General features: G+C 43.2%; 1 protein-coding gene across 3 annotated transcripts in view; it reads right to left on the reverse strand.

Annotated features, from left to right (window-relative positions):
- The window catches only part of csrp3 (cysteine and glycine-rich protein 3 (cardiac LIM protein)), a 43,680-nt gene that overhangs the window by 4,404 nt on the left and 25,567 nt on the right, over window positions 1-13,709 (reverse strand). For all 3 annotated transcript variants that reach the window (XM_043705368.1, XM_043705367.1, XM_043705369.1), the window contains exons 4-5: window positions 9,970-10,096; window positions 4,842-4,935 (exon numbers count right to left, since the gene is read on the reverse strand). In XM_043705368.1, the coding sequence (XP_043561303.1) occupies window positions 4,842-4,935; window positions 9,970-10,096 (221 nt within the window). The remainder of the gene's footprint in view (window positions 1-4,841; window positions 4,936-9,969; window positions 10,097-13,709) is intronic.

The following is a 13,709-nucleotide window of genomic DNA, read 5'->3' on the forward strand; positions in this document are numbered from 1 at the left end:
GGATCTTGGGATTGTATTCATTGGAGTTTAGAAGATTAAGGGGAGATCTAATAGAAACTTACAAGATAATACATGGCTTGGAGAGGGTGGATGCTAGGAAATTGTTTCCGTTAGGCGAGGAGACTAGGACCCATGGACACGTAGAATTAGTGGGGGTAAATTCAGAACAGAAATGAGACATTTCTTCAGCCAGAGAGTAGTGGGCCTGTGGAATTCATTGCCGCAGAGTGCAGTGGAGGCTGGGACGCTAAATGTCTTCAAGGCAGAAATTGATAAATTCTTGATGTCACAAGGAATTAAGGGCTACGGGGAGAATGCGGGTAAGTGGAGTTGAAATACCCATCAGCCATGATTGAATGGTGGAGTGGACTCGATGGGCCGAATGGCCTTACTTCCGCTCCTATGTCTTATGGTCTTAAATTGCAGTTAAAATAATCAATTTTTAACATGGCTGCTTTAAAATTGCAAACAAAGCCACAAAAATGGTAACATCCACCTGAAACAGCAGAAGGAGTCTCGATTAAAGGTCTGATTGAACAGACCTTGCCCCTAATAATGTGCAATTCACCACCACCAAGCTCCCTCCATGACACACGCCATCTTGACTTTTTTTAATTCACTCAAGGGATGTAAATATTGCTGGGCCAGCATTTATGGCCCATTCATAGTTGCCCTTCAGAAGATAGTGTGGAACTGCCTTCTTGAACCGCTTCAGTCTGTGCTGTGGGTTGACCCACAATGCTCTTAGGGAGGGGTTTCTACCAGTTTGACCCAGCAACAGTGAAGGAACAGCAATATTTTTCCAAGTCAGGATGGTGAGTGGCTTGGAGGGGAGCTGGTGGTGTTCACATGTATCTGCTGCCCCTTGTCCTTCTAGATGGAAGAGGTTATAGGTTTGGAAGGTGGTCTCCAAGAATCTTTGGTGAATTTCTGCAGTGCATTTTGAAGGTACGACACACTGCTGCTTGACATGTGCCTTGCAGATGGTGGACAGGCTCTGGAGAGTCAGGAGGTTAGTTACTTGCTGCAGTGTTCCTAAAATCTGACCTGTTCTTGTAGCCACTGTATTGATGGAGTGAGTCCAGTTGAGTTTCTGGTCTATGGTGACCCCCAGGGTGTTGATAGTAGGGATTCAGTGATGGTAATACCATTGATTGCCAAGGGGCAGTGATTAGATTGTCTCTAGGAAGGGCTGTAGATGTCATATACGTGAACTTTAGTAAGGCATTTGATAAGGTTCCTCATGGTAAACTAATTGGAGAAAATGAAGTTACATGGTGTGCAGGATGTTCTAGCGAGGTGGATAAAGAACTGGTTGAGCAACAGGAGACACAGTAGTAGTTGAAGGGAGTTTCTCAAAATGGAGAAAGGTGACCAGTGGTGTTCCACAGGGGTCAGTGCTGGGGCCACTGTTGTTTGTGATATAAATGATCTGGAAGAGGGCACTGTTGGTATGATCAGCAAGTTTGCAGATGACACGAAGATCGGAGTAGCAGAAAGCAAAGGGGACTGTCAAAGTATACAGGAAAATATAGATAAACTGGAGAGTTGGGCAGAGAAGTGGCAGATGGAGTTCAATCCGGGCAAGTGTGAGGTGATGCATTTTAGAAGGTCTAATTCTAGAGCGAACTATACTGTAAATGAAAGAGCCTTGGGAAAAATCCCAAGATCTGGGAGTTCAAGTCCATTGTACCCTGAAGGTGGCTGTACAGGTGGATAGAGTGGTCAAGAAGGCATATGGTATACTTGCCTTCATTGGACAGGGTATTGAGTATAAGAGCTGGCAGGTCATGTTAAAAAGTCTTTGGTTCGACCACATTTAGAATACTGTGTACAGTTCTGGTCATCATATTACCAAAAGGATGTGGACGCTTTGGAGAGGGTGCAGAGAAGATTTATGAGGATGTTGTCTGGGATGGAAGTTGAGTAGGTTAGAATTGTTTACATTAGAAAAAAGGAGATTGAGGGGGGCCTGATTGAGGTCTACAAAATCATGAAGGGTATAGACAGGGTGGATAGAGATAAGCTTTTTCCCAGGGGAGAGATTCAATAACGAGAGGTTACGCGTTTAAGGTGAGAGGAGAAACATTTAAGGGGGATACATGTGGAAAGTACTTTACACAGAGGGTGGTAGGTGCCTGGAGCGTGTTGCCAGTAGAGGTAGGCATGGTAGATTCATTTAAGGTGCGTCTGGACAGATGCATGAGAAGGTGGGGAGCAGAGGGATATGGATCCTTGGGAATTGGACAATAGGTTTAGACAGTGGAGTTGGATCGGCACAGGCTTGGAGGGCCGAAGGGCTGTTCCGGACATGTAAATTTTCTTTGTTCTTATTTGAGATGGTCATATCCTGGCATTTGTGTGGCACGAATATTACTTGCCACTTGTAAGCCCAAGCTTGGATATTGTCCAGATCGTGTTGCATTTGAACTTGGACTGTTTCACTATCTGAGGAGTTGCAAATGGTGCTGAACATTGTGCAATCATTCGTGAACATCCCCACTTCTGACCACCTGATGGAGGGAAGATCATTAATGAAGCAGCCGAAGATGATTGGGCCAAATATCCCTCCCTGAGGAACTCCTGCAGAGATGTCCTGGAGAGGAGAAGATTGGCCTCCAAGAACCAGCGCCATCTTTCTATGTGCCAGGTCTGACTCTAACCATCAAAGAGTTTGCCTCCTGATACCCACTTATTCCAGTTTTGCCAGAACACCTTGATGTCTCACACAGTTGAATGTGGTCTTGATGGGCTGTCAGTCTCAAGTCCCCTCCTGAATTCAGATCTTTTGTCCATGTTTGAACCAAGGCTGTAATAAGGTCAGGAGGTGAGTGATCCTGGTGGAACTCAAACTGGGCATCACTGAGCAGGTTATTGCTGAGCAGGTGCTGCTTGATAGCACTATTGATGACACCTTCCATCACTTTACTGATGATAAAGAATAGACTGATGGAGTGGTGATTGGTTGGGTTGGATTTGACCTGCTTTTTGTGTACAGGACATAGCTGGGCAATTTTCCACATTGCCAGATAGATACCTGTGTTGTAACTGTTCTGGAACAGCTTGGCTAGGAGAGCGGCAAGTTCTGGAGCAGGAGTCTTCAGTACTTTTTCTGAAATGTTTTCATGTCCATAGCCTGTGCAGTAGCCAATGCCTCAACTGTTTCTTGATATCACGTGAAGTAACTCGAATTGGCTGAAGACTGGTATCTGTAATGCTGGGGAGCTCTGCAATCGGCACTTCCAGCTGAAGATTGCTATGAATGCTTCAGCCTTATCTTTTGCTCCTCTATCACCAAGGATGGGGATATTTGTGGAGTCTCCTCCCACTGTGCTAAAGACAGTCTAGTGGCTATGCCATTTGGGACCCAATCAGCTCAATCGGTAGTACTGCTGCCGAGCCACTCTTGGTGGTGGACATTGAACTCCCCCATCCAGTGTATATTTTGTGCCATTGCCACCCTCCTGTAAGTGTCATTCAACATGGAGTACTGAGTCAAGGGAGGACGGTACATGGTAACCAGCAGGAGGTTTCCCTGCCCATCTATAACCTGGAGCCATGAGACTTCATGGGGTCTGGAGTCAATATTGAAGGCTCATGGGGAAACACACTCCTGACTGTATCCCACTGTGCCAGCACCTCTGCTGGGTCTGTCCTGCCAGTGAGACAGGACATATCCAACGATGGTGATGGTGATGTCTGGGTCATAGTCATACTCACTGAATCATCCCCGACAGACAGTGTCAGACTGTTGCTTGACTAGTCTGTGAGACATCTCTCCCCATTCTGGCACTAGCCCCCAGATGTTAGTGAGGAGGATTTTGCAGGGTTGACAGGACTGTTTCTGCCTTTGTTGTTTCTGATGCCTAGGTCGATGCCAGGTGGTCCTTCCAGTTTCATTTCTTTGTTGAGTAGTAATTGATACAACTGTGTGCCTTGCTGGACCATTTCAGAGGGCAGTTGAGAGTCAACCACATTGGTGTGAGTCTGGAGTCACATGTAGGCCAGACCAGGTGAGGCTGGCAGATTTCCTTCCCTGAAGAGGCTTAGTGAACTAGATAGGTTTTTCCAACAATCGACAAGGGTTTCATGGTCATTAGGAGATGCTTATATTTCCTTTTTTATTGAACTCTAATTTGACTGTCTGCCATGGCAGGATTTGAACATTAGCTGAATTTCTGGGTTAACAGTCTAGTGATAATACTACCAGGCCAATGCCCCACACCCCTTGACTTGGAAATATATCTCAGTCCTTTCAGTGTTGCTGGATCAAAATCCAGGAACTCTCTCCCCAACAGCATTTTGAATGTCCCTACATCCCCGGGATTGCAGTGGTTCAAAAGACAGCTCACTACCACCTTCTCAAGGGGCAGTTAGTAATGTGTAACAGATGCTGGTCCAGCCAGCGAGGCTAGCATCCTCTGAAAGAATTAAAACAAATGTCTACTGGCTCTGCTCTGGAGTAAAAGCCTAGATCATGAAAGATTCATATCTTGTAATCTTGCATATTCATTACTGATTTCAAGCGATTCTCTTATTCTAATTGCAATGTGTAGTATTAAGAGTGAGTCATCCAGGGCAAGGTACAAAGATCCGATTGTTAATCTGACAAGCCCATTTATAAACTGATTTGTGCATTTTACTACAGCTAATTAATTGGTGCATATAAAGGAGCAATTCCCTCCCATGATAGTCAACCCTTGAAATGGAGAGAAAGGAGGACACTGCTGCCAGCTTTGATGTATCAAATGCACCATTTTATAGTGAAAACCAGGAGCAGCTTTCACTTTCACCTGGTTTTCTCCTTCATAAGAAGTCGCTGATTGTATATCAGGTGTTACCTTTGCAGTAAATTTCTCCATCTTTGTCGGTGACTGTGGTGGACTCCAAACTCTTACCACACAGTGCACAGCGGAAGCAGGTTTTGTGCCATGCCTGTAATGGGACAAAGTGAGGATTATAAAGAGTTATTGGGAAAACACTTGTCATTTGAATCATGGCTGTGCTTGCTGCAGGATACCCACGTGTGAGCCTGCATCAGAACATTGCGTTGTAGAATTTCACTTTGAGACTTGATTTTCAGTTGGATTGGTAGGGACAAGATCTAAAATGCCAAGGTACATGAGTTGCCACCTTATCATGATCAGGGTAGGGTGAGGTGCCAAGACTGGGGAGGGTGTTGGGAGAGGAGCGTGGGGCTGGAGAAAGGGGTGGGAAGGGAGGGGCAGCAATGTAGGCACATAAAGGGGATGGCAATGGCACCCACTTCCTGTTGAAGCACTCTGGCCAAAGAGACGCTGTTAAGTCACGCTGGTAACTTGCTTTCATGGTGTACTTTCAACTTCATTAAGCATCTGCAAAATAGTCTGTGGGTGTGTCATGCAAACCAAAGCAATAAATTAATTTGCGATCACCTCTAAGGGTGCTAGAGATAGGACTAGAGAAGGGGTTCTTAGCTCTTTCACGAGCTGGTACAGATGCAATGGGTCAAATGGCCTTCTATACTGTAAAATTCCATGACCGTTATTTTATGCGGAAAGTAACTGTGGACTCATCCTCACACTACATCCTGAATGCAAACTACATGCCTAACTTATTAGCTTAGAGAATAGAGAAAGGTTAAACAAACTCAAACACCACTACCTCCACCTCTATCATTTTTTTGGACATAATGCATCATTGATAAACCATCAAGAAAACATTCAATAAAATAAAATGCTGGAAATCTGAAACAAGAACAGAAATTGCTGGGGAAACTCAGCAGGTCTGGCTGCGTCTATGGAGAGAAGCAGAGTTAATGTTTCAAGTTCAGCAACCCTTTTTCAGAACTCAAGAAAATATCTGTGCTTGATTGGGTGCTAATGGATTGGATTGCTGCCAAAGCAATTGGGTGAATATCAGCTCACTTTTTATTGATATTCTCCTGCATTTCATCTAAAGGTCCAAAGTACATTTGTTTTAATATAGAACACATGGTAACTGCTCCTAACCAGAATGCTGCAGACCCAGTCATTTCTGAATTTTGGAATGTTTCAGAGTTTAGAGTGAGGGTAGAATGCCCAATCACAACTGTGCAACTCTAGAAAATACAGCAGATATAAATATTTACCTAAAGCATAAAACAGTGAGAAACATTGTAGAATGATAGGAAAATAGTTATTTTTATCCAAAGACTATACCTTCCCAAACCACAGGAGTAAATGATGCTGTTTGAGTCTCCTCAAAACATTACCCGTTCATTGGTGGATGACTGATTTGCAATGCAGAGTGATGTCAACAGTGTGGGTTCAGTTCCTGCTCCGACTGGCGTTACCATGAAGTTCTGCCTTTGCAACCTCTCCCCTCGGCTGAGGCGTGGTGACCCTCAGGTTAAATCATCACCAGTCGTCTCTGTCTAATGAGAGTCCTCTTGGATAATGGCAAGTTTTAATGATTTCTGGACTGGAGAGGTCATTGTTTGTTAAGGTTCCTGAATGTATTCCTTCACTCGATTGATGTCTGGCAAAGAGTTGATCTTTTGCAATGAGTTTTCTCCAACATTTTGAATCTTGCCGAAATGGCAATTTCCTGTCATACTGAACTTGAGACATTAACTCTGCCTCTCTGCCCTCAGATGTTGCCAGATCTGCTGAGTTTCTCCAGCACTTTCAGGATTCACAGCGATCTTCCTGAATACATTTCCAGTAATTGAGAAAGGCCCAAATAAAATGGTATGACAAGCTGCTGTCTCTGCCAGTGATTCTCAAAAGCAACAGCTTCCCCAAGGCTTTTGGCAATTCAATTTGTAGATAATCTTTCATTTTGTTGCAGATAATCTTGTTGGGATTGCTATACAATTCGTTTTACCTGCCACATGAAATTCGTGATAAGCATTTTACCCATCACAAATCCTAATTAAAATGCAAGACTGGGGTTTCAACAAAGCTTCCAGTAAAAAGACAGAATTTATCTTTTATCACATTCAATAAATGATGGGCCCACAAGTACATAAAAATGTAAATGGAAACCATGATGGTATTTGAGTTTTCTCCCTTAGGATAACTGACCTTTCACTTTATTTGAGGAAGTAAATGTTAATTTGGCTTTTAAAAGGCAAACCGCACATACCTAATGAAAGACATCAATGGCCAGTAGCCTTATGTTTAAAATATGTTTAAGTGTAACAGCGTTTAAAAAAAATAAACCTGTTAATCACCATCATGCGGATGTGTCGGTGTTGGACTGTGTGGACAAAGTCAGAAGTCACATGACACCAGCTTATAGTCCAACAGCTTTATTTGAAATCACAAGCTTTTGGAGCAGTGCTACTTCTTCAGGTGAAGTGACTTATTAAAATGACTGGTAATGGTTTAACCTGAGGGTCACCACGCCTCATGTGAGGGAAGAGGTTGAAAAGGAGAGTTTTCCATGGTAACCTCAGCTGTACAGGAATTGAACCCACCGTTTTGGTAGCACTCTGTAATTTTGACCAACCCACAATTTTGAAATATTCTAATTGTTGCAATGAATGGAAACATCAGCAACCCATAAGTACAGCAAAGAGACAAACGGCCACGTTTAGTAACATTTGTTAAAGGATAAGTATTGGTTAAGACTCCTCAGTGGGTTCTTCATCTTCAGACATTATGGGTACAATTCAATTTATCCCCTCCCTGAAGTTGACAAGGGAAGTGGCAAGAAGGGAGTAAGAATCTCTCCAGAGTCAACTTGCCCAATTATTTGCCCTCTTTGCCACCTCAGTGATGAAATGCTGGACAAGAAGGTTTCACAGGGGCTTTCTCAACAGCATAGCAACGGACACTTCAAAGCCTCAACTCACCACTGGCCCAATACCCTGCCTTCACATCAGGGGAGAGAGGAAGCTGCTTCCAGGATCGACTGCCTCCCAGTTTGGTCTCGGATAGGGATTGCCCGAGTTCAAATTGGGTTCAATTTGCCCCAGTCACAGGTAGGGATCGGGGCTGCTGAAATCCATCACCCTCCTCCTGCCTCTGAACCCCCGTCCCCATTCCCCAAGATTCCCAGGCCGGGAACCCTAAAAGCAACATACATCTTGCTGATTGGTCCCATGAAGACTAGGCTTCCAGCAAGAACCTCCAGTCTTTAATAGATTGAATTATGTTTGAATTAGGAAGCGAAGGGCTGTCAGAGATTTATCTGGGTTTTAATATAAAGCTACAGTTCAGCACAAACACTAGTTTCTACTTTTCCCTTCTGCAGCTTTTCCATGTCCTGAAACCAACTCCCTATTGGGCCATAGACCACCACCACAAAGACCAATAAATATCACCTAATCTCAATGACTCGGGAGATGTTCTGTTTGACACTGGAAGGACCTGCATTTCTCACTATGACATCTAAGACCCAGAACCTGCTGACCTTCTATTGATTTGTAGTTTCGGACGAGATGTTGAAGTCTGCAATTCACTAAGAGACTCATTGGTCAGCGCTTACAATCTGATTGGAGCTCGGCAAGGTACCTTGTACGTGGTGAAAAGGTAATTGCCCCCCTACACATAGGCTACAACATGGAAAATCTCAGGCTACATTTTGGAGTTTCTCAAAAAAGCTCATTCTTAATTTTCCTTTTTGTAGAATCAGTTCCATTCTTTTAATCAGTGTGGGCCTAATCTTCACGTGTCTGTAATTGTCCTGGTCCATTGTGCTGTTAGAATAATTTCAATAATATCTCACAAATGTTACCTTTTGGACTCATTTAGAAATTACGAATAAAGATAGGAACAGGAGTAGGCCATTCAGCTCATCGAGCTTGCCCCATTTTAATTAGATTTGGAGTGGCACAGTGGCTCATGGTTAGCATTGCTGCCACACAGCGCCAGGGACCTGGGTTTGATTCCTGCCTCAGGCGACAATCTACGTGGAGTTTGCACATTCTCCCCGTGTCTGCGTGGGTTTCCTCCGGGTGCTCCGATTTCCTCCCACAATCCAAAGATGTGCAGATCAGGTGAATTGGCCATGCTAAATTGCCCATAGTCAGGGGTAAATAGGGTAGAGGAATGGGTCTGCGTGGGTTACTCTTTGGAGGGTCAGTGTGGACTTGTTAGGCTGAAGGGCCTTTTTTCATACTGTAGGGAATCTAATCTAGATCATGGTTCATCATCCACCCCAAAGACATTTTCCTGCACTATCTCTGTATCCTTTGATGTCATTAACCTCTAGAAATTCACCTTGAACCTGTTCAATGATTGAGCTTCCACAATGTGCTGGGCCAGAGAATTCCAAAGATTTTCCACCCTCTGAATGAAGAAACTTCTCCTCATGTCAGTCCTAAATAGACTGCACTTTACTCTGAGATTATGTTCATCAGACTAGAAGAAATAGGAACAGCAGTAGGCCATTTGGCTCCTCAAGCCTGTTCTGCCTTTCAGTAGGATATTGGCTGGTCTGACATTCCTAACATCCATTTTTTTGTATTTTCCCCATAACCCTTATTTCCTGATTGGTCAAGAACCTATCTCAACCTTAAACATACACACGGACTCTGCCCCCACAATTCTCTGTGACAAGTAGTTCCAAAGACTCAACCCTCTGAAAAAAGAAATTCCTCCTCATCTCAGTCTTAAATGGGTGCCCCCTTTATCCCCTCTAGTCCTAGACTCTCCCATGAGGGGAAACATCGTCTCAGCTTTGACCGTTCAAGCCCCTTAAGAATCCCCTGGCTCTAGAGTCACAAGTCAAAGGCAAGACACTATTTACACCCAGACTCTCAGAATTATGTCAGCGGTATATGAGTTTGATCACTGTAGCCTGATTTTCACCGCTATCTTCATGATGAAGTCATTAAATTCTGTTTGCATTATTACTGACCCAGAAGCATATTTTTTATGAGATACCCGTTGTGGATACTCAAATAAAGTAATGATCAATTGTGTGAGCTATCATACACTCCCCCTTTGCATGACTCTCACCTTCTGCAGCAAACAGTATCTAACTATCACCTTTTCTTACCTTTCCTCCACCAATCACTTTCTCGGCTGCATACACAGATTGACTGCATCGTGGGCACTTTTCAGCGCCACCAAATTTGTGCGCAAATTTGGAGGAGCTGGGGTTCGCAGAAGGATGAGGCTTAGCCCTTGGGAGAAAAGCAAACAAGAGAAAGGTTAAATAAATAGCATAGCAGTTTGTCATAGTACATGATTAGTGCAATAGGTATGCTGCACCAGAGATAATAAAATAACCAAGGTTCCTCAAAGCTAACTGTAACGCAGTAAGTATGGTTTAGCTATTAATGTAATATGAAAGATGTATTCTACTATCCAATTTAACATTTGCACATTTGTCTTATAAATTGTCTAAACGTGTTAGATAATGTTGTGAACCCCAGCTGATGTTACTACTGAACAGATCTGATCCCAGATTAAAATTTAGCTTGACAGATCATTTTTAAAGAAATAATTTAACATAATGGTCATTTATTGAAAATCAGCTACAGTGTTGCACATTTCCTTTAATACAACCAAATTTATTACATAAAGTAAAGGCAAATCAAGCTATCGAAATGGAGAAAGATCTTAAACGTCAAACAAAGTTTATCTATTCCATAACACTGTCGCCTTAGAGCGATCAACATCCAGAGAAATTGTTCTTCCCTATCAAACTTTTAGGTTCAATTTAATTGAGTCTCGTCAGTTGTGTCCTGTGAACTATGCAGGCTTCTTACATGAATGCTCACAAAATGGAAAGCTTATACTTTCTTGATTTGGAGGTGCTGCTGTTGGACTGCGGTGTATTAAGTTAAAATTCACACAACACCAGGTTATAGTCCAACAGGTTTATTTGGAAGCACTAGCTTTCGGAGCACTGCTCCTTCATCAGGTGGTTGAGGAGTATAAGATAATGGGACACAGAATTTATTGCAAAAGTTTACAGTGTGATGCAACTGAAATTATATATTGAAAAAGAGCTGGATTGTTTGTTAAGTCTCTCATCTTTTATTCTGACCATATTGGTTTCAGTTCTTTCATGAAAGAGTAAGAATCTCAGAATAAGGATTCACCTATTTAAGACAGAGATGAGGAGGAATTTCTTCTCTCAGAGGGGAGTGAATCTGTGGAATTCTTTTCCACAGAGGGCTGTTGAGGCTGGGTCATTAAGTACATTCAAGGTTGAGAGAGGCAGATTTTTAATCAGTAAAGGAATCAAGGGTATATTTACGAAACGTACAGAGAGTTCTTGGGGTGTGAAATTGGATTAAGTGGTAACAAAGGTATACATCATGCTTGCCTTCATCAGTCGGAACAGTGAGCATGAAATTTGACAATCATGCTGCACTTGTACAAAACATTAGTTCAGCCACATTTGGAGTACTGTGTGTAGTTCTGGCCACCACACTGCAGGATAAATGTGGAGGCTTTAGAGAAGGACCAAAGTGATTTCCAGGATGTTGGAGATAGTAAGGACTGTGGATGCTGAAAGTCAGAGTCAATAAAATGTGCAGCTGGAAAAACACAGCAGGTCAGACAGCATCAGAGGAATCCTGATGAAAGGTCCTGACTCGAAACATCGACTTGACACACTGTGTTTTACCAGGATGTTGCCTGGATTGGAGAGTATTAGCTGTAAAGAGAGGCTGGACAAACTTGGAATGTTTTCACTAGAGTGTCAGAGGCTGAGGGGAGACTTGATAGAAGTATTTAAAATTATGAGAGGCATAGATAGGCTGAATAATTGGAGTCTCTGTCCCAGGGTGGAAATGTCAAATGCTAAGTGCATAGGTATAACATGAGAGGGGGGTAAGTTTAAAGGAGATGAGTGAAGCAAAACGTTTATACAGAGGGCAATAGGTTCTTGGAATGTGCTACCAGAGAAGATGGTAGAAGCAAACACAATAGCAAAGGTTAAGAGGTATTTAGACAGACACATGAATAGGGACAGAATAGACAGATATGGACCATGTGCAGGTTGATGGAATTAGTTTAGAATGGCAAGTTGTTGGAAGGAATCCTGAGGGACAGGATTTACATGTATTTGGAAAGGCAAGGACTGATTAGAGATAGTCAACATGGCTTTGTGTGTTGGAAATCATTTCTCATGAACTTGATTGAGTTTTTGAAGGAGTAACAAAGAGGATTGATGTGGGCAGACAGGATCTATATGGACTTCAGTAAGGCATTCAACAAGGTTCCCCACGGAGACTGTTTAGCAATGTTAGATCTCATGGGTTACAGGGAGAACTAGCCATTTGGATTCAGAACTGGCTCAAAGTTAGAAGACAGGGGGGTGGTGGTGGAGGGTTGTTTTTCAGACTGGAGGCCTGTGACCAGTGGAGTGCCACAAGGATCGGTGCTGGGTCCACTACTTTTCATCATTTATATAAATGATTTGGATGTGAACATCGGACATAAGTTAGTAAGTTTGCAGATGACACCAAAATTGGAGGTGTAGTGGACAGCGAAGAAGGTTACCTCAGATTACAACGGGATCAGATTGGGCCAATGGGCTGAGAAGTGGCAACTGGAGTTTAATTTAGATAAATGCGAGGTGTTGCATTTTGAAAAGACAATCAGAGAAGAACTTATACACTCAATGGTGAGGTCCTCGGGTGTGTTGCTGAACAAAGAGACGTTGGAATGCAGGTTCATAGTTCCTTGGAAGTAGAGTTGCAGGTAGATAAGGTACTGAAGAAGGCGTTTGATATGCTTTCCTTTATCGGTCAGAGCATTGAGTATACGGGTTGGGAGGTCATGTTGCAGCTGTACAGGACATTGGTTAGGCCACTTTTGGAATATTGCATGCAATTCTGGTCTCCTTCCTATCAGAAAGATGTTGTGAAACTTGAAAGGGTTCAGAAAAGATTTACTAGGATGTTGCCAGGGTTGGAGGATTTGAACTATAGGGAGAGGTTGATTAGGCTGGGGCTGTTTTCCCTGGAGCGTTGGAGGCTGAGGGGTGACCTTATAGAGGTTTATAAAATCATGAGGGGCATGGATAGGATAAATAGACAAAGTCTTTTCCCTGCAGTGGGGGGAGTCCAGAACTAGAGGGCATAGGTTTAGGGTGAGAGGGGAAAGACATAAAAGGGACCTAAGGGGCAACTTTTTCACACAAAAGGTAGTGCATACATGGAATGAGCTGCCAGAGGAAGTGGTGGAGGCTGATACAATTACAGCATTTAAAAGGCATCTGGTTGGCAATATGAATAGGAATGGTTTAGAGGGATATGGGCCAAGTGCTGGCGAATGGGGCTAGATTAGTTTAGGATATCTGATTGGTATGGACAAGTTGGACCAAAGGGTCTGTTTCCGTGTTGTACATCTCTATGACTCTAACATCGTGGTCAGCACTGACATGCTGGACCATAGGGCCTGTTTGTGTGCTGTTCTGGTTTACCTTCTATGTTCTAAGGGTTATGGGGAAAAGGCAGCAAAATGGAGTTGAGGATTGTTAGATCAGCCTTAATCTCATTGAATGGCAGAGCAGACTCAATGGGCTGAATGGCCTACTTGTGCTCCTATGTCTTATGGTCTAAAAACTCTGAGTCGAAACATTGCAAAAAACCAACTTCCAACGTATTCTTACCCCATTCTTCCAAACTGCTTTAAAAAATGAATCTCTGGGTTTTCTGAATTAAAATCAATCCTTGATTATCGTAAACGAAAAAGCAAGATACTGATCCTCAACGTTTACGCCCCCGGTCACAAACCCAACAGAACATAAACAGACTTCCATCACAGCCCCAGGGGTCC

Source organism: Chiloscyllium plagiosum, chromosome 16, assembly GCF_004010195.1.
Source record: "Chiloscyllium plagiosum isolate BGI_BamShark_2017 chromosome 16, ASM401019v2, whole genome shotgun sequence".
Taxonomy (NCBI): domain Eukaryota; kingdom Metazoa; phylum Chordata; class Chondrichthyes; order Orectolobiformes; family Hemiscylliidae; genus Chiloscyllium; species Chiloscyllium plagiosum.